Source organism: Melozone crissalis, unplaced genomic scaffold (assembly GCF_028551555.1).
Source record: "Melozone crissalis strain CALT ecotype California unplaced genomic scaffold, PUWL_Pcris_2 ptg000023l_1, whole genome shotgun sequence".
Classification (NCBI taxonomy): domain Eukaryota; kingdom Metazoa; phylum Chordata; class Aves; order Passeriformes; family Passerellidae; genus Melozone; species Melozone crissalis.
In genome coordinates this window covers 18514316-18533378 of record NW_026535801.1, presented here as the reverse complement: position 1 = coordinate 18533378, position 19063 = coordinate 18514316, and the positions used below count along the sequence as shown (strand labels likewise).

The following is a 19063-nucleotide window of genomic DNA, read 5'->3' as shown; positions in this document are numbered from 1 at the left end:
AAAGAATTTGTCTCTCACTTGAGTGAGCTTCAGCATCTGCCTTTTCAGAATTTCTTCCTGCTGCACAGAATTCGTCACAGAACCACATTTTAAGGAAATTACTGTCTCTACAATAACACAGCCATTGGGTTCACATCCATAAAACTGATCAGTCAACTATGAACGTATAAATATTTATTTACCTGGAGCATTAACACAACTGTCTTTACCACGTTCCACTGAGATTTTCTGCCATCCACAATCACAGTGAATCCTCGAGCTTTACATTTCTCACTAAAAGAAAAAAAAAAACAAACACTTAGAAAACCATAAAATTCACTCTAACAAGTGTCATACCATGCCAACTTCAGATTTCAAGCCTCCTGTGAAATATAACTACACAGCTTTTTTTCCTTATAGAAACACTGTCATTTAAACCTTAACTTTACTCATTTATAAAATAACTTCCAATTATAATCCTCCAGCATATTATTAGATATTAAAAATTACAATTTTTCTGTAGACTGAAATATATCTCATAATACAAGTATTTCTTTAAACTGTAGCAACTCTGTAAAGGTCTCATAACCATTAACTTGACAAAATCCTCAGAAAAGAGACCAATTTACAGTGTCAGAAGGAAGACAAAGGGATGTCAGTTTTTACAAGGAGCATCCAGAAGTGAACTTGCAAGTGAGCCCATGGTTTAACATTAGTTACCACACTAGATATCACGTCCCAGGTTGAAATTCTTGTGTTGGCAAAGTTATAAGCTAATAAAATCCATGACATTTACGAGCTGTAGGAAAGCATTATGTAATCTTTCCTAAATCTGCAATTACAAAACAAAGCTACTTCTGTGATCTTAGCTTACAAAGAACAAGGCATGCAACAGTAAGCATTATGGTTCACAACAAGAAATTAACTGTTATTTATTTCAAGTTTACGCTGAGCTTCATCAGGTATGGGTAGCAGACAAATTCACTTTGAAGTTTAAAAAAATAAAAAGAGGGGAAAAAAGGCATTTTACTGATTTAGGAAACAATAATTAAACTTGGCTATTTAAACAGTCCATGAATGCTTTTGGTTTTAAGGAACATCTAAGATCACGCATATGATTTTTCTGGAAACAATCTGAAGAGTCAGGCTTTACTAGTGCAATTTCCAACCAAAAACCAACTCAAAGAATTGCTTTGAAGAATGAGGTGAAGAGTGTAACTACAGCATCTTGCGACATGACTTCCTTAGGCTCACTGGAGTCGAGCAGTATCAGCATCTGCCCCTCTACGACTAACCCTATTAAAACCCTATCAGACCCAACAAAATACACAACCAATCCAATTCAGAAGTGACCTACCACTTCCAGAAAGGTTAGCCAATGCAAGTGTTTGTAGGTAAGTTAAAATAAAAAGTAAAAAGTTTGGTGATTTGAGCCACAATAAAGAGAATACAACAAAGGAAGCAAACTTTAGTGGGAACAGACAACATCATAATGTTGCACTTTTATTCTTCAGTTCTGAACAGATCTCTTCAGAATCTGAGAATTTTAAATACCATCAAAGAAAGGCATAACAGCATACTTCAACACTAGGAATAAGCTGTCTGAAATTTTAGAATGGCTTTACACACATATTCCAAAGAAATTCTACCCAAGACACTTTCAGCAGTTATGCCTCTCCAATTTTGGACACAGCCAGCAATCCACACTAGACTGCAGATCTCAAACCAGTTGCAGTTACATCATATGCCACACAGAACTGAATTAAAAGTCAAACATATTACGTTACCTTACACACAGAACTTGGGGAAAAAAGTAGTATTAATGTTTGGACAGCTATCTGGATTTGGGACAATATCCCTCCTCTCAGCCCTATTTTCCCCAAACACTGTTCAGCAAGTCTTTCCAGAACAAAAAAAGAGAAGTGCTTAGGCCAAAGTTTGCATTTCCCACTGAAAAACAACATGCAGACCAAAACGACAATGATTTTTCCATACTGCCACCATAGAAGAGAGGTCATTTTTTCCACAACTGACACAGAGCATTAAATGTGGGAACACTGACTTCACTTTCAGATAGATTTCCCAGTTTCTATTGAGTACAAAGAGCACTTTGGTTCAGCTTTTAGACAGTTTTTGTTGCACTAATGTATGTAAAGACATACATCAGGATGAGACTGTGGAATAATTAATGCTTAGTAGAACAAGAATGCCTGCATCTGTTCCACAAATACGGCCAAGTCCTTAAGTCAATGACACGACTTGTGTGGATGACCATTTGGTGTTTCACCACTTTACAAAAGACAACAAGCTGTTTAAAAAACCCTCAAACTTACACAACTAAAATGCCTTGCAGTATCTTTATATACCTCCTGATGTTTTACTTTTAAAAAACCTGAATTTATTCTTTGCTTCTCTCTCACCAATCAGGATTCTTAAAAGTCTAATCTACCAAAAAATCCCCAACACTGGATCCCTTAACTGTGTTTTATAAACATTTATAGATTAAAACATGCAAAGTACACTGGGTATCTTCAGTTATACCACTGTTGCTCTGTTTCCAGAAGAGAGATTTGAAAAGATATAAAAACAAACATGCATCTGAGAGGCTCCTTTGCTTTATAAAGCAGTGGCACATGACAGAAAAAAAAAAAATGATAAAGATCAATCCCTGGATCTTAAGAAAAAAGAAATGCAGGTAACTAAGCCAGGATCAAAAACTGTCACTATAAGCTGTCAGTGGCACATGCACAGAACTTGAAAAACAATGATTTTACAGCAAGCTAAGAATGACAGGATACCCAAGTTTTAGGCAGCACATTTAATCAGTACCACAAGCTGCTCACTAACTTCACTAAGACTGTATATTTTTAACTTAGTGCACTTTTACACTGAAGCCCTATAAGCTACAAAGCTTAGGCATGTAGCACAGAAAGGACAATGGGCAATGCTGTCCTTGCAAGTTTGGGAGTTTGGTTTAAATGGCTCATTAATTTACTTTAGCAATTTGAGTGCATTGTCATTAAAAAGAAATTATGAAAAAAGCTATCCCAAGAAAGGAGAACACAAGGACACAAAAGGACACAGACAAGCCTTAGTACATATCCCTTAGCTTATTGGGATGTGTGTTTCTAACTCAGACAGTATCACACTCTAAACAAACATTTACATAAAATTAATTTGGTAAAGAAGAGCAAATAAAATTAAAAACAATAGAAAGATTCCTTCTACTACTGGGAAAAAAAACATTGTGAACAGAATGCCTTCTAAATCACCTTGGTATACTTAGAAGATAGTCTAGTGTGACACTCAGCTCATCCATGCTCGTCTGTTCAAGGCATAATGGAATCGTCAGAATGAGGCCACTTCTTCTGTCCTTCCCTCCTGTTTCAAGAGAAAAAGTAATTACAAAGTTAATATGATGAGGTTTAAGCTGAATAAATACTTTGCAGTTAAGTGGTCTCAAACTTCATTGTAAAAGCAATCTTTAAAGTTGCTGTGAAAGCTTCAACTGATATTTCACCTCTCATCTGCGAAGGTTCATTCACCACAGGGATATTTAAAACATCACCAGGGCATCAGAGCATAGCCCACATCCACAGCTGTCACAATTTTTTATCTAATAATTTCAATATAAACAACACAAGTCAAGTGTTCCAGAAGCATTTTTTTTTTCATTTTTACATTATACTATTAAAATACATCTCCTAATACTTCTAGACCACCAGCCTATGAGAAACCTAGTCCACTCCCAAGCTGAGCATGTCCCCAAAAGCTCCAACTGGAGCTCCTAGAAAAGGAGGACTTTCCTAGCCCAGCTGACTACTACAGGAGATCCCATACCACACAGGCTGCCCAAGGCACATGCCCTAAACTGGCTCTTCCTTCAAACACAGAACAATTTCTAGACCTATTTATTATAAACAGCTAACAGACACCTTACAATTAAGATATGTATTTCCAACTGCTTGCCTTAATCTTCATCTGCATTTTCAAACCTTTCTGGTAAAACTTATACAAACAATATTAGAAACAGTAAATTTTGATAAATTATCTATTTTATTAAGGAAAAAAACCCCACAAACACAACATACTTAAGCACATGTAGGAGTCAATTGCTAAGCAATCTTGTCTATATTTTAGAAAAAACTGTACAAAGACATCTGTAATCACAGGTTTATTTGGGTAAAAATCAAGCAAAGTGAATTCCCATAATCTAAGAACATCTTTATTTTCAAACTGTTTTTCACATGGCTAAAGCAAATAAATTATGCTTTTGCTTCCTTAAAGTTCTTCAGTAGAACTGAAGTTCCATCTAATCAGGAAGAACAACTTTTTACAGAATAGTAACAGCCATGCAGAAACAAGAAAAGGCACAAGCACAGCAATGCTTGCAGACTCATACACATATGTTGACATAACTTGATAAGAATTCTCCCCATCCATGGTGCATGTAAGATAATGAACAAACACTGTTTACACAACATATGTTAGAATCTCAATTGCAACAGGCCTTTTTTTCCTTGTTTCCAAAGCTGTGCAAACACTCTAAATTTGGAGTTTTAAAGATCCACTGATACACAGATATTTTCCACATTTTCCTGAAGAACCTACTGCTTTCAGTGGTCCACTGCAGTAGCTGTACTCCCTTCCCTTCCTGTCTTTTGTGAGAGAATTTTTCCAGGAAAACAGCAACACACTTTTTAATAACTGTATTTCTAAACTGAAGAATTGAAGAGTGGTGCTGTGTGAGAAAGGACAAATGGACAGATGCGTCCAGCAGAAACAATCTATAGCAAGAGTTATTTACAGACTGTCCACCCTTCTGTCTCTGAATGGCAAAAAGCCTGAAAATTGGAGTGAGGAAGCAGAGAAAAAGGGAAAATGCTTGGATTTAAACAGCATTTGCTGAACTGACTAAACAAAGCACAACCCAAATCCCAGAAATATAATCTCTTGACATTTCACAAAAAGACCAGAATAATTATCTAAATCATTATTTCATGACAAGTCATCTTGCGTCAACTGACAGGTTTTTCCTCCAGCTTGTAAACACTGCTAAGGAAAGCAACTGAGAGCATTACAAAAGCAGGGAAAAAAAAAAAAAAACCCAAAGAATTTTTTTAGTTCATTTTGCACCAAAGGGGTTGTTCAAGGCTTTTTGTTGACTTAGGAGCTTGCCTTTTCTTCTGTGCTATGTGTAATGACTTATCAGCATGAAAACTACACCAGCCATGGATTTCCATTAGAAACCACTGTTTTGCTTCCAGAAAAACATTATTTATACCAATTTAACTCAAAAATGACAACATACTTCAGCACATAAACACTGCAGGACTTTCCTAAAACACTATATTTCTGAGTATATGTTTTTAATCATTAATGAAACTACTATGAAAGTATAGAGTAAAATTGATGTAAAGAGACATGATGAACTGATTTGTGGCTGTCAAGTTACTTTGCTTACACTGAAGAATGCTAAAAAATCCTTCTGCATCAAGCTTTATCATTCATTAAATAAAAGCACCCATTAATACTAATCAATTCCAAAATGATCAAACCTACTTAGAAATACATACAACCAAAATGGTTCCTAGCACTTAAAATGCCACTCAATAAATTACTTTCCACTAAGAATGTCTGTATTTCCAAACGGATCAGGCAGCTTTCATAGCATTTTGAAAATGCACTCTAGTTAATGAGAATATCCCCTTGCACTATAATGCTGAACAACCAACTCACTGCACATCTGCTGTTACTGTGGAAGAACTGTCCCAGACTTTAATGTGAGCTGAGTTTTAGGGATTTGATAGCTTGTTTTTAAAAAGGAATTGTTAGATTTGCAATTTCTGGAGACAGTGGGCAAATTTAAAGCAAAATAAGTTCCATTATCTAAAAGAGCAGGTTTCACTTCTCAGGTGATTGGAGCAGGCTAAACGAGACTGGCTAAAAACATAAACTAAAATAAACTAAACCAGAAGAATATTTATGGCAACACTCGTCAGTTTTTGAAGTTGACAAGTGTTCTGTGAGTTACCCACCAACACTAGATCAGACAATCAAACACCAAGAACGAACACAGCTGCCTACAACAGCACTGAAACCAGCAAGGGATTGTCAGTCACCATTTGAAGGACTTCCCCTTTTTTTTTTTTCCTGCAGAGGGAGGAGAAAAAGTTACCTTCAACATAAGATTCAGGAAGTTTTAATAAATACAGTGATAATTACAGCTTTCCCTGAATTAACTTATTGGCAATAATCAAACTGTTGCGATGCATGGCTAATTCTGCTCCCACGTGTTTCTATGCTGGAGAAAAGACAGGGGAAAAGTAAAGAAAGATTTTCTACAAAAAATCCTGAAAATATTCACTCTGTCTTTCTAAAACCAGCAAGGATTATTTTTGGATGTCCATTAAATCATCAGTTTCTTACATACAGACTGAAAGTTCTTGAAAATTTTGCAGGTTGAGCTACAGGAGACAGCAAAGCCAAGTCCTAAACACCAACACCATGGCTACGAGATAAAGGGTTCCAGAGATTCTTTTGGAATATGACAAAACACTAACCAACAACACATTTTTGTTAAATACATCCAGCAAATGCAAATAACCAACTTAAATATCCTATCCAAAGTATTCAGGGTAGAATGAGTTGAGAAAAACTGAAATTGTACCTGAAAGAAATGCCAATTTTTTCTTCAAAATGGGTAATATTACTGACGCTTCCATTCTACTGCAGATACTTTTCGAAGCTCTGAAACACAAGAAGTTTAAGTTGTCAGGCATGGGAAATCAGTTACAGTGTTTCACAGTGTTACACTTCAGTATTCTTCTGAAGGAAAACAGAACACTGTAACCAAAATCTAAAATACTGTAAAAACTTAAGAAAAAACATCATTATAGGCATTATTCATACCAACATTTAATTAAAGATTTCTTTTCCCTCACTGGGGGGGAACAAACAGTCCAACAAGAAAAACCAAAGCAGAAGCTCAACCAAGGACAACAAGATAATTTATATAAAATCCCATTTCCCAACCATAATAAACTGCAATTAATTTTCGGGTAGGTCATCTGTTTGCTCATTCAGATGTAAAATAAGTGCAAATAAGGTTGTGTTTCTGCACAGTCTGTCTGGCATTACCAAGAATACAATAATTATCTAAATATGTTATGCTACATTTCTGTCAGGACACTGCCATTACCCGGCCATTATCAGGGCTTCAGCTGAAGGAAAACATCCAACAGCCTGAATAACTACGTCCTACCCATAATCTATACCCAGAAATGCTCCTGCTTCCTTTGCCTCCTCCTTATCCTCATGCAATTTTTATTGCACTGTGAACTGCAATTCACCATGATGAAGCTCTTTTGCCTCACTGACAAATCCACAGGATGGCTGAACTGCAATTTCCTCTTCCAGCCAACACAAAGTAGGAACTGGCACCTGCTCAGAACTTTCTGAGGACCTACTTCCACAGATCGATCCATATAATTAGAAAATCTAATTCTGCTCAGAGATATTCAATTCAAGATACGTGCCAATATCAGTCAAAATTTAAACAGATCAAAATCGATTTTTTTTTTTCTCATTTCAGGCCCAGGGCTTCAGACTGCAACCTGGAATTCTTCCTCTGGATATTCCAGAATGCACACAAAGAGAACTTTTTTTCCTAGCATGGGGAATGTTAATGGAATAAAAACTATAAACTATTTAGGAAAAAAAGAAAAAAAGAAAACACAAAAAATCCAGAGAAATCCAAATAACCTGAGGTAAAATAGTTATTCCTTTTCATGTTAAAACAATGAGCTTCATAACAAACAAAAAAAGAACTATCATATTATTATAAAAAAGAAAAAATATTTCAACAGCTTTTTACTGTCTCTTCCTATTCCAATGTGTAATGTGTCACAATGTTCATTCTCACCTCTTATTCCAAAATCTCCATATTGAAGTGCAATTTTTGCCAATTATATAGAATTCACACTTCATGTATTACAGAAGGAAACAAACAACTTTTAGTTCTCTCAGGAAACTGAGTCCCATGACAGCCTGCACTTTGAACAGCTACTCAAAAAAGCATTCTATTAAAGCTTCCTGTATGCTTTAGACAAAGATTTGTAGTTATTTGTTGCATAAAACACAAAATTCAAGAATTACTCAGGCAGTCATTTTTATCTCTCAAACCACTCTGTGTAAGCTTTTTAACTTCAGCAGTTCTCTTTATTTTCCCTTTTTCAAGATGTGGAACACATACCTAAATGTTTTTTTCCCCATCCTCCCCAAGTAACATTTCCAAATTATTACACATGCCTCTTTATTATAATCAATAAAGGAAGTTCAAACCTACACACACTTCATTATCTTTGTACTTTCACACAGGAACAAAAGTCTGCATCAGCTCACTGACTCCAGGGAACATGTTTCTCTGCTGCTCTGAAAAGACCTATTTATTTAATATGAAAGCATCGCTTGGCTTTCTGCCACAGTAGTGGCACTGTCCACGGATCAAAATAGTTCTTTTATTCAGTATTTCCTGGAACCAAAGGAAGCTTTCTGTTCAGAGTGGAGGGAGGTGAGTCAGACCAGTTAGAACAACTGCTGGTAATTCCAAACACCTAGCCTTTGTTCCATAAACTCCTGAAGGGTACAATTGCCTCTCTTCTGTGAGAGCTTTGATAAGTTTCATCTAGAAGAAAACTCTCACCAGAGCAGGTTATCAGAACATACCAGAAAAAAAAAAAATCTTCAGTTTAAAAAACAGGCTTAGCATCCTTCTCTATTTTTGATGTCGAAAGAGTCTCAGGATGAATTAAACAAAATTTTAATAATAATTTTAATAATTCTAATAATAATTTAAATAATTTTTTTAATATTGGAAAGTGAAACCATTTCAAGAAAGCTGGCATCTACTTTTCAATAGGAACTACTGAAGGGGTTTAGAAAAGGTACATTGCTTTGCACCTTTGCAATGTATTTAAACCTACAAAACATATGCAAAGTCTTCAGTTTGTGGAAAGAAGAAAAATTACAGGCTCTTAAAATTTTCCATCAAGCTCTCAGTTTAGCGTGAGGAAAGAGTGACCTCTTCCTCAATATTTTACCATTATTTAGCTGAAAGAAATAGATTCAGTGTCTATTCATCAATAAAAAATCCATTTGGTTTCATTAAACACAGAAAAGCTACTGAAGAAAAACAAAAGCTGAAGAGAACAGATTTCATGAGAGGAAAGTGAAATACTTCAGGAAGCTGCATTTTATCACTTCCAAATCAAAAGACATAGTTTTACATGCTGAAATTTTACAGATATTAAACAAATAAAGACATTACTTTTGTTTGGTGAATTTCAGAAACATTGTAGAGCGCTGCGTGCTTACCTAGAACCTACTTTGTCATCATACCATAAAATACCATATAGTAAACTATAGAACTTGTACTTCTTTTATTTAATATATTTCCTGGACACATTCAATACACTTTGAAGAACCTCACTCAACTTGTTTAGAAAGACATAGGCTTCCAGGTTATTAAATCAACATAGTTATGGTCAGCCTCCAACAATGTATTCATTCTTTTGAAGATTTCCACAAGAAGGTGGCAACACTAAATTGGCATAATATTTGTATTTAAAACTTAAATCTTTGAAAGGCATCCCAGTGAAATAGAGAACTCTTCCAATCCCCTTGACAAGCAGAAACTAATACTGTTTGTGGAGAAAGTTCTCTTACAAACATGAAACATGTATACATGAAGGAGAGAATGAGAAATAGTAAACAAATAGTTAAAAAAAATTACAGAACAGGTAAAAGTTGCAAAACAATATTTCAGGCTGCACTCCAATGTGAAATCAAATCACAATTTAGTAGGCTGGATCCTCCACCATTTCTAGACTTTGGAACAACTGCAAATTACAATGTTTTACTCCACACATCTAAAATTTTGGAAGTTCTTCCAAAAACAAAAACTAAACAAAAACAAACAATGACCTACAACAAACAAAAATACAATAAAAAACCACCCAGCCAAAAATCAAAAGAACTCACACACAATAAATACTATGTGTAATTCACCAAAGTGCAAAATTTCTGATGAATGCAAAGCTTTGCCTCCGATTTGTGCTATCCATCTTCACTGCCATTGAATTAAAAAATTAAATAAGAACCAATGTCCAGACACTGTTTACAGCCATTGTAAAAGTCTATTAAGGATGAGGAAGAGGGCCAGGCTGACTGGACAAGTAAAACTAAGATGCCAGAGAGAAGCTCTCCTGCAGGTAACAGGTGTTTTCTTTCTAAGCAACCCAGCAGAAACCACTGTTCTAAAACATTAACAATCAAAACAAATTCAGGCTTAATGAGAATTAATATTAACATGTTTATTCATGTCTGTTAGACCTGAAACCTTTAATACTCTCAATATATGGTGCAAGGTCCTGGGATGGGTTAGCCTGCACATGAGCATCTGTTGCAAGATTCAAAGAACATGTTCTTTCTTCACTCCTTTAGCATCTATCTCACAAGGGCATGTAGCTGGTCTGTTGAGCACAGGACTACAAGTAAGAAAAAAAGAATCTGGTTTCTATTCTGTGTTCTGCTATGAAATATACATATGGCTTTCAGCAAGTCATTTATCCTCTTTTAGTCTCCATTCAGTTTCTCCATTTAATTCTCTTTTTACAAGAGTATTGTGATGTTTAATTCATTAATGTTTTTGAAGACTTGAGGGATTAGAAGGAGCTCCACAAATCTGCCTATAAATAACCAAGGAGCAGATGGGCAGCTAGGTTCAAAACTGTAGCAGCTTGCAAGTCCAGGCACAAACAATAGCACAAATAACAATAGACATTCTGAAGTACCAAAGGAAAAAAGGCCTCAAATCATGTAGAATGAAAACACTTTTTTCTTTTAGATCAACTTTTGAATTGCAGACCATCAAAATTAACATCTTCATTCTCTGAAGCCAGCACACAGGCTTTTTCAGACACTGACTTGAACCCACAAGCCATTACCCTCTTTTTCCCTGAATCAGCTTAAAACTAGTTCATCTGTTCCACAGAGAAATAAAATCCACATGTAAAAGACAGGGAGAAAGCTGAGTATCACAATTATCTATGTAGATTATTATTTCACCTTCCTTTAAAGCTACATTAAAGGATGTCATCTCTCCCACAGCAAAGTTGTACAAAGAGAGACTACAAACGAAGGTGTCTCCAGGGCTGATGCCCCAGGGTAATTAGAGAAGCATAAACCTGCCCCAAAAATAGAAAAAGGCAGTAAATATTTATTAGTTAATGCTGTTTTCAATTAAAAAGCACCTGGAACTCAGCTATTCAGCTGGACAGTTGCAAAATAACAATAAAACCTGATAGAGGAACATCAGCTCACATATGCAAATACAGTGTTTGGTTTTTACTCTTTAAGATATTATGAGCAGCACTAATAAATATTTAATATTAGAGCCCTCAGGAGAAAAGGTAACTTCAGATATTTAAGGAATATCAAAATTTTTGCCTTTTCAACCACTTCCACATTTTTTACTATCGGTAAAAACCATCCAGAAAAACCCACAGAAGTTTTATACTATGTCAGAAATTGTACACAAAAAAAAAATATTTCTGATCTTCTTTAACCTGCTAATTCACACTAAAGAAGTCAGAAAATAAAAAAACACAGACTGATTTCATGAGTATGTAAGGTGCTTTAACTCTAAAGCAAGATGCAACCACTCAGTGCCCTTTCCACTATAAATGTACTGTTAGTAACCTAACTCAGCAACTTGCCATGGCAGTTCAAAGAACACACTGAAAATGTGCTCTGACTTGGGTTAAAGCTGGGGTAAACAGCATGATTCAAAAGCACATTGTCACAGCCACAACAAATTTAAGCTTGGAAAAATTCCAATTCCGCTCCATTTTCATCTGAAAGTTCAAATCTTAACTTGTTTTCTAACTAAAGTTAATAATAGAATTCAAAAGAACTGTCTGTTCACTACTTCCTCTATCTATTCCATCTTCCATATTCATTTCCCATCCTTTTTCAATCCCTCAACATTCTGTGAAAAGTGAAATAAAAAGACAAGCAACAAAAGGAAGCTATGAGCAATACAATGAATAGCAAACCAGCAAATGGAGAACAGGTGAGTAAGAGGTTATGCCATCTGAGAAGAAAAAGTCATTGTGTGTTGAGTTCTAACTTTGATCACAGTCAGCTATTCATCTCACACAAAGGCAGAGCTTTTCCTCAGACTTCAAGCAAGGGCCAGAGGGGAAAAAAAGGAAGCGTACCAAGCACAGAAACAATGTAACTCAGGATGCACAATAACACCTGCACGCACAGCTGTGAGACAACACCAACACCTCAGTCTTTCCACAGAACAGGGCCAGCCACAGGGTCCTGTGCAGCAATGAGCTGCTCTCAAAGAACTGCACTCCCTGGACTCACTGGCCAGGCTCAGAGAGCAAACTCACCCAACCCAAAGGAACACATGCACACATTCATAACGATGCTGCACCATGAGACACCAAAGGTGTGTGAGCCTGCTAGAGTTTTCAACCCTTTCCAGCCTCAGTCCAAGCCACACACATGGCCTATGCTAAGTTATAGCAGTTTTCAGACCTCTTTAATCTAGAAGAGTAGAGAAACTAAGCCACAGGTTTTGGATGCTTCTCTATATTTCCTTTTGTGCAACATTCCTGCCACATTTTGCCACTCTCTCACATACAAAGAGAGACACCATTTACCTTCCTGAAGAACCCTACAGCTTGCCCACCTGCATCAGACGACCAATCTACCTCATACCCTCCTCCCCTTACAACAGGCAGCCAAACCAGCAGAAGCTGCATCACTATCAAGTAACCACAGAATACAGAAAATTATGCAAGTTGACAGGCTGCTTCTTCCACCACTTTTTACACAGCAATATGTCAATTTAAATGCTATACTCAAAGCATAGCCAAAATATTTTCTCTTCCTCATTACACTGTGCTAAAACTCATTAAAAGAAAATTCTAATTTTTAGGTCTTAAAATTTTCCTTAATCAGAAGTCACATGGGAATAGTACAGAATCACATGGATTGCAACTTCTACCACAGAAGTACTTCATGAGGGGGAGAAGAAAAATAACCTACAGATAGTAAAATAAAACTAGTCCTCCCCTAGCTCCCTCCTCTTAAAATACAAACAAACAAACACAAAACCATCCCAACAAACAAAATAAAACCAACATACAAGTCACAAGTGCTTGGAAAAATAAATACCTTATCACCAGCTCTTTAAGGAACTGTCCAAAACCAGTTTGTGATGAGAGATCAGAAAGCTCCTATGCCATAATATGAACTAGGACAGTGGGTGGAATGAGACAGGACAACCCAGGCCATGGGCAGCCAAGTCAAAAGACAAACAGCTGTACTGATGAGTGCAACTGCTGGCAGTAGGGAACAAAGGAAAACCACTTTCCTCTGGGGTGCAAGATTAGAACTTCTTTTTGCAACACTTTTATATAAGAAAACAATCTACCACTTCATAACAATACACACATTTGGCTTCGTTACAATTGCATGTGGCTCAGGGCCCCAGGATTCAATCCCCAGCTCAGCATAGTGACACTTCACTGAGTGAAGCAAAAAGGAATGCTCCCCTACACTGCAAGCCATTTTGTGCAGCAGACACAAAAGCAGTCTTTCTTTTGGAGTGGAGGAAACTGACCAAAACAAGATGACAATGAAGAAGGGGCTGATAAAAAGTCCATTTAAAAATCCCTAAAGCTCTGGGTTTGCAACCTGACCAAAAAGTTATCAGCTCAAGAGTATGATTTTGTGCAGATCTTGAAACACCCTGAACAATTTCCTCTGCCTTAAAAAAATAAAATTAAAAATTACTCTTATGTCCTTACTGCACAATACACAAAGTATCCATGGTAAGGGTAATAATAAAAATCCCCGCAATAAGAAATAAATAACTTGAAAATTTTGCTAATGTTAACCAAACATGAGAGTACAAGAGACTGAAATATTCCAGATCTGGTAAATAAATACCTTATTCACATATTTCAGAAATCCATTAATTCACTGCTCTACAAAGCAAAAATAATTACCTAAGATATCCTTCAATTAGTGCGTACAGGAGAAATAAATCTTAACTTTCATGGATGTCTTCAGTTTTTGTACTCAGATTAAAAATTCCGCACTCAGATCAAAAATTCCGAACATTTCAACTGCAAATCACAAATTAAATCAGTCACAGCAACCACCTGCAGTAATCACAACAACTCTTCCTCTCTCCTACCCCCTCAAAATAAAACATGTAGCCTTCCACTACCAACAAAGAAATCAATAAACCAATACATAAATGGTCACATGCTTCAGAGAAAATGCAATCAACTCTCTAGGCTGCTGCCTGGAACATCCTCCATAGATGCCACACTCGTACATTTTCCAATGATACTATTATAAGTGAGAATGCAAAATGAAAGAATTAGCAAACAGAACACCAGCAGAAAGAAAACAGACAACCTGCACTGAGGTCTCAAGTTCAGTCATAGATATCATTTATCTACCAAAGATAAATGATATAGATATCATTTATTTACCAAAATATCAAGCTAACATCAAACCCATTTACCTTATTCCTGGAATACATTTTTGCTTTGGCCTTACTCGGTCTGGTCAACACTTATCCTTCATGATACCTCACTAAGAACACATCTCAAATACCACTCTGCCAACATCATAGGAAGTGATCTTGGCTCCAAATTCTCACGTACTTACTACATCTATCTCCCTTGAATTACTGTTTCTGCAAAGCCCTAAGTCATACCTTCATCTCCTCTCAACTACTGTAATTTCCTTCTTAATGGGTTCTTTACGTCCCAGCATTCCAAACTTCAGCTTGTCCAAAATGCAGCAGTTCATCTTCTCACCTGGAAACAGGAAAACAACACTCCAGATTGATTTTCACTTGCTTCCTTGTTGAGTTTAGCATCTGCTGTAAGGTTACCCTCACTTCAAAAATCTCTCACTCTTATGTAGTCTGAAGAGCAAAAAGCTTTGCCAACACAATTTTCTACTTGCTCAATCAAGGTTCCCAAGTCTCTCATTTATCTTCCAGCACAAGCTTATCAACACCATCAGAGCAGCAATTACCTTGATGCTATTAAAACTTCTTTCCTTACTCTCACCCACTACCAAGAACCCTCTTAAAAATAGAATGTCCAGTCTTATGCTTAAACACCCTCTAACACATCTGCAGCCACTCCTCCCCTTGTGAGACACTACCACTATGTAGAGACGTAGGAACACAAGCTGCACTGTGAGCTTCATGGCCAAACAATGGAATTTAACTTTATTATCAGTTTTGTTTATGTTATAGTGCCTTTTAAAGACTTTTTAGAAGCCACAAAACGAAAACAAAGTAAAGCAGGTAAATTAAGGAAGGCATGAGTTAAAGCCTAAGTAAGTTTCTACAAAACAAGCTGCAAAGATGTTGTTCTAGGCAGTATATCCATCAGTATCAAAGCTTCATAAGAACCAAATATAATGTATGAAAATTATAAAGATTTATTTTTGGAAGAGACCTATCTTACTTACCATTGGTACTGGAACGCAAAACTGTCTGTTAGGGTTACAAGTTTGAGCTCCAGATCCCGGGTTCTGTAAATTTAAATGAAAAAGTATTTGACCATATTTTTTGATTTTGCTACTCAATCTAAAACTTTATTTCCTTGGAGATTGAAAACAAGAGTTTCTTACAGAGCTATATGATAGGGGAGTCAACATTTCTGCTGTATATTCACAAATACTAGTAAGCTAGGCATTTCAGTTCAGTGGGACAGCAGGAATCCTGCACTTTCTACCAAAACATATGGTAGACATCAACATTGTTTATAGTTAGCAGGCAATGCTCCTGAGGCAGCACCGGAAGCAGTGGGAAAGTAACAAGAACCAGAATCCCTGCGGTATGCTTTCAATCAGAGGCAACCTACACGAAGTTTTAGGCTAAATTGAAAATACAACAGTGTTAGTAGATGTTTTGTGAAGAGGAAGAAGGTATTTCTACAAAGGTACTCACTGCTATAAAATTTTAAAAGGCAAAGTATAATTTCAGTAAGAAAACATAAATAGTCTCTCTTCGTATTAGAGGATGTGGAATTAACACATAAGCATCAAATGTTAAACCTCAGCACATGTTGTAAGACCTGCATGAAACCTTGTAACTCGATCAAATTCCACCCATGAAATGAAAACCAACAACAAAACCCCAGAAGTTCAAATTAGTGTATACTGTGTAAAAGGCAAATTCAAGATGACAAACACGCTTCACTGGTTTTACAGTAATTCTGAGAGATCAGCTATTACAGTAATCTAACTCACAGTAAATTTTAAATTAAAAATGCCCTCCTATTAATGGAAACTTTCTAGTCAGCCTCAAAGGATGAGGAGAGAAGGCAAGAGGACACACCTATAGATTGGGAACAAAAATACAAACAGCAAGTCCTTGAGACAGCTTCAGTACATTCACACTGGAAATCCTGCAACATCATTTCCAGGGTAGGCTCGGCCTACTTTATCAGAAGCTGCCTATTGAAGGTGTTCTGTATTTCCCCACCCATCATCACTGGGGAATAAAGATGTTCCTCTTAATAATCTATTCCTAAAGATTCTTGACAATTAGGTAGCACTGTATTAAAGTTCTGTATTAAAGAACAGAAATTCCTCTGGTTTCCCTTCCTACCGCCACTCTCAAGCAACAGCCAACTGAAACTGAGCTGAAATTCCCCTGACTCCTTTATTTTATTGACAGAAAATGATGGAACTATGTGAATTTCCCTTGTTTACATAAGCTTAACTGAGAAATTTGAATCCATAGCCAATTTAAAATTACAGCCTACAAATTTAAAAATATATATATTTTATTTTTTAAATTGTACTTCTAGGAAAACAGATGATACTGATCAATTAAACTTCAAACAAAATATCATCTATTAGTAAACTACTCCAGGAAAAGCAGTCAGCTGAGATGATTTTACAGCACTCCTCAAGCAGCAATCAATGAAGAATTGTGCAAAATCCGAAAACCCGCCCCTAATACCACATTGTAATTACTTTCAGTTTTGGTGGAAGATTTTCACAGAATCACAGGATTATTAAGATTGGAAGGAACCTCTGGAGATCATCTATTTGAATGGTTCTAATGGAACCCCATTTGGACACATTCCCGGCGCTGATCCAGCCCAGGCAGGAGGTTTGGTGTCTCCAGAGAGGAAGATTCCACAATCTCCCTGAGCAGCCTGGTCCAGCGCTCTACCTCGCTGCTTTTCTCCTGAAAGAGCAAGGCATGACCAGCACCTCAGCAAGCCGTAGGCCTCTCTGAGCAAGCTTCAGCTCTATTCTGTAGTCCACTTTCTCCCTTTTCTCCCTTCAGTTTCTGCTTGGTACAGACAATGGCATTAGGACTATAAATGCTCGTATTCAGATAAAGGGGAACCCTTATTAGCACAGTAATTAATAACTACCAGTAATCCTATAAAGTAGTAACAGTATTCATTATTTACTAAACACTGAATCTTAGCAGGCAATGTCATGGAAGGGAGAAAATGGGGAAAAACCCAGTACTTCCTCATCACTGTGAATTTTAATGCATGAACAAAATCAGGATCCAATTGTGAGGACACTGCAGACACTGCAATACTAAAAATGGAGAGGACCAATATTTCCTTTGGGATGCAGAAAGATGAGAGAGCAACAGACAAAAGCATCTATTAATACATACCCACATAAACCTCATCAATTGTGCTCATTATAAAACTTACAAAAAGTAAAAAAAATAAGGAACCACTGTCCCCTAATTGTTTCCACTCTTGCTTCCATACACTCGTTTAAATTCTTGAGCAAAAACAATGCTTTAGATCAGCTCCTTCGTAGAATTGCCGGGCTAAAAAGCTCTGTTAGGAGGTAGCAAAGGACACTGCAATTGAGGGGGAGAGGACAAAACTGCTGGACAATAGACGTGTGAAAAATCAAAGAAAGGGTAACCACAGCCATGAGCAACCACGTCTTCAGCAGTGAATCAGCTTCCCGACCAGGCAGCCCTTCCAGAAACCCAGGAGCGCCCGACGCGGCGGCAGTGACACGGCCGTGACTCGTCCCCAGCCCGCCGGACGGACGGGCGGCCCCGCACCCCAAAATCCCCGCCGGGAGCCAATCCCGCCCCGGCTGCCTCCCCTCGCCCGCAGCCCTCTCCTTCCCGGCCGGGCCTGCCGCGACACCCGCGGCGGCGCCCGCACAAAGGCAAACATTCCCTCGGCGGCGGCCACTCGGGAGCCCCCCGGGCAGCCCCCCCGCCGCCACGTCCGTCGCGGCGGCTCGAACAATGCCCGAACCTGTTGCGCGGGTTCCCCGGGGCCGCACCGAGCGCCGTGCCCCGGCAGGCGAGCGGCGCGCACGGCGGGGCAGCGAGCGGGAGCGGGGCGAGCTCGCAGCCGGGGCCGCTCTGCAGCACGGCCCCGCCGCCGCCCGGGAGAGCCGGAGCCGCGGCCGCACGGCGGAGCGGAGCGCCCCGCCCGGGAACAAAGCGCGGCCAGGCCGCAGGGCCTGCGCCGCCCTCCGCGGGGCTGGGGCCGGGGCAGAGCCGCTCCGGAGCGCGGTACTCACCCGATGCGGCGCTGCGGGTGCCCGGGCTGGGAGGACGCGGGGCGGAGCCTGGACCCGCCCGCTCCGGCCGGGCTGCGGCGGCGAACCTGGGCCGCCTCGCGCCGCCTCGCTAGCCCGGCGGCAGCCCCTGGGGACGGGGGCGGCTCCGACCCCTCCTCCGTCGGCAAGGAGACGGCGAGCGCCGGGCGCTGGCGGGCCCGCCCCGCTCCGCTGCCCCGCTCAGCGCCGCCCCCGCCCCGGGCGCGGAGCCGCCGCGCAGCCCGCCCGCCCCGCGCGGAGCCGCCGCGGCCGCTCGGCCCGAGCCGCCCCGCCCCGGCCTCCGGCGCACAATGCGGCCCGGCCGAGCAATGCGCCCGCGGGCCGCAGCCACGGCCGGCCGGGATAAACACCCAGCGTGGGACCAGCGGCGGTCCGTCCGACTGCCGAGTGTGCAGCGCTG

General features: G+C 39.0%; 1 protein-coding gene across 4 annotated transcripts in view; it reads right to left on the bottom strand.

Annotated features, from left to right (window-relative positions):
* SESTD1 (SEC14 and spectrin domain containing 1) overlaps positions 1-18728 on the bottom strand; it is a 50268-nt gene extending 31540 nt beyond the window's left edge. Inside the window, exons 1-6 of one of the 4 annotated variants that reach the window (XM_054277684.1) lie at positions 18625-18728; positions 15562-15624; positions 14792-14894; positions 6650-6729; positions 3252-3360; positions 183-273 (exon numbers count right to left, since the gene is read on the bottom strand). In XM_054277684.1, the coding sequence (XP_054133659.1) occupies positions 183-273; positions 3252-3360; positions 6650-6704 (255 nt within the window). In that variant the 5' untranslated portion in view covers positions 6705-6729; positions 14792-14894; positions 15562-15624; positions 18625-18728. Of the gene's footprint in view, positions 1-182; positions 274-3251; positions 3361-6649; positions 6730-14791; positions 14895-15561; positions 15625-18353; positions 18388-18624 lie in introns of those variants that run through there. The other 3 variants (XM_054277685.1, XM_054277686.1, XM_054277687.1) reach the window with 3 other exon arrangements.
* Between the last annotated feature and the right edge of the window lie 335 nt (positions 18729-19063).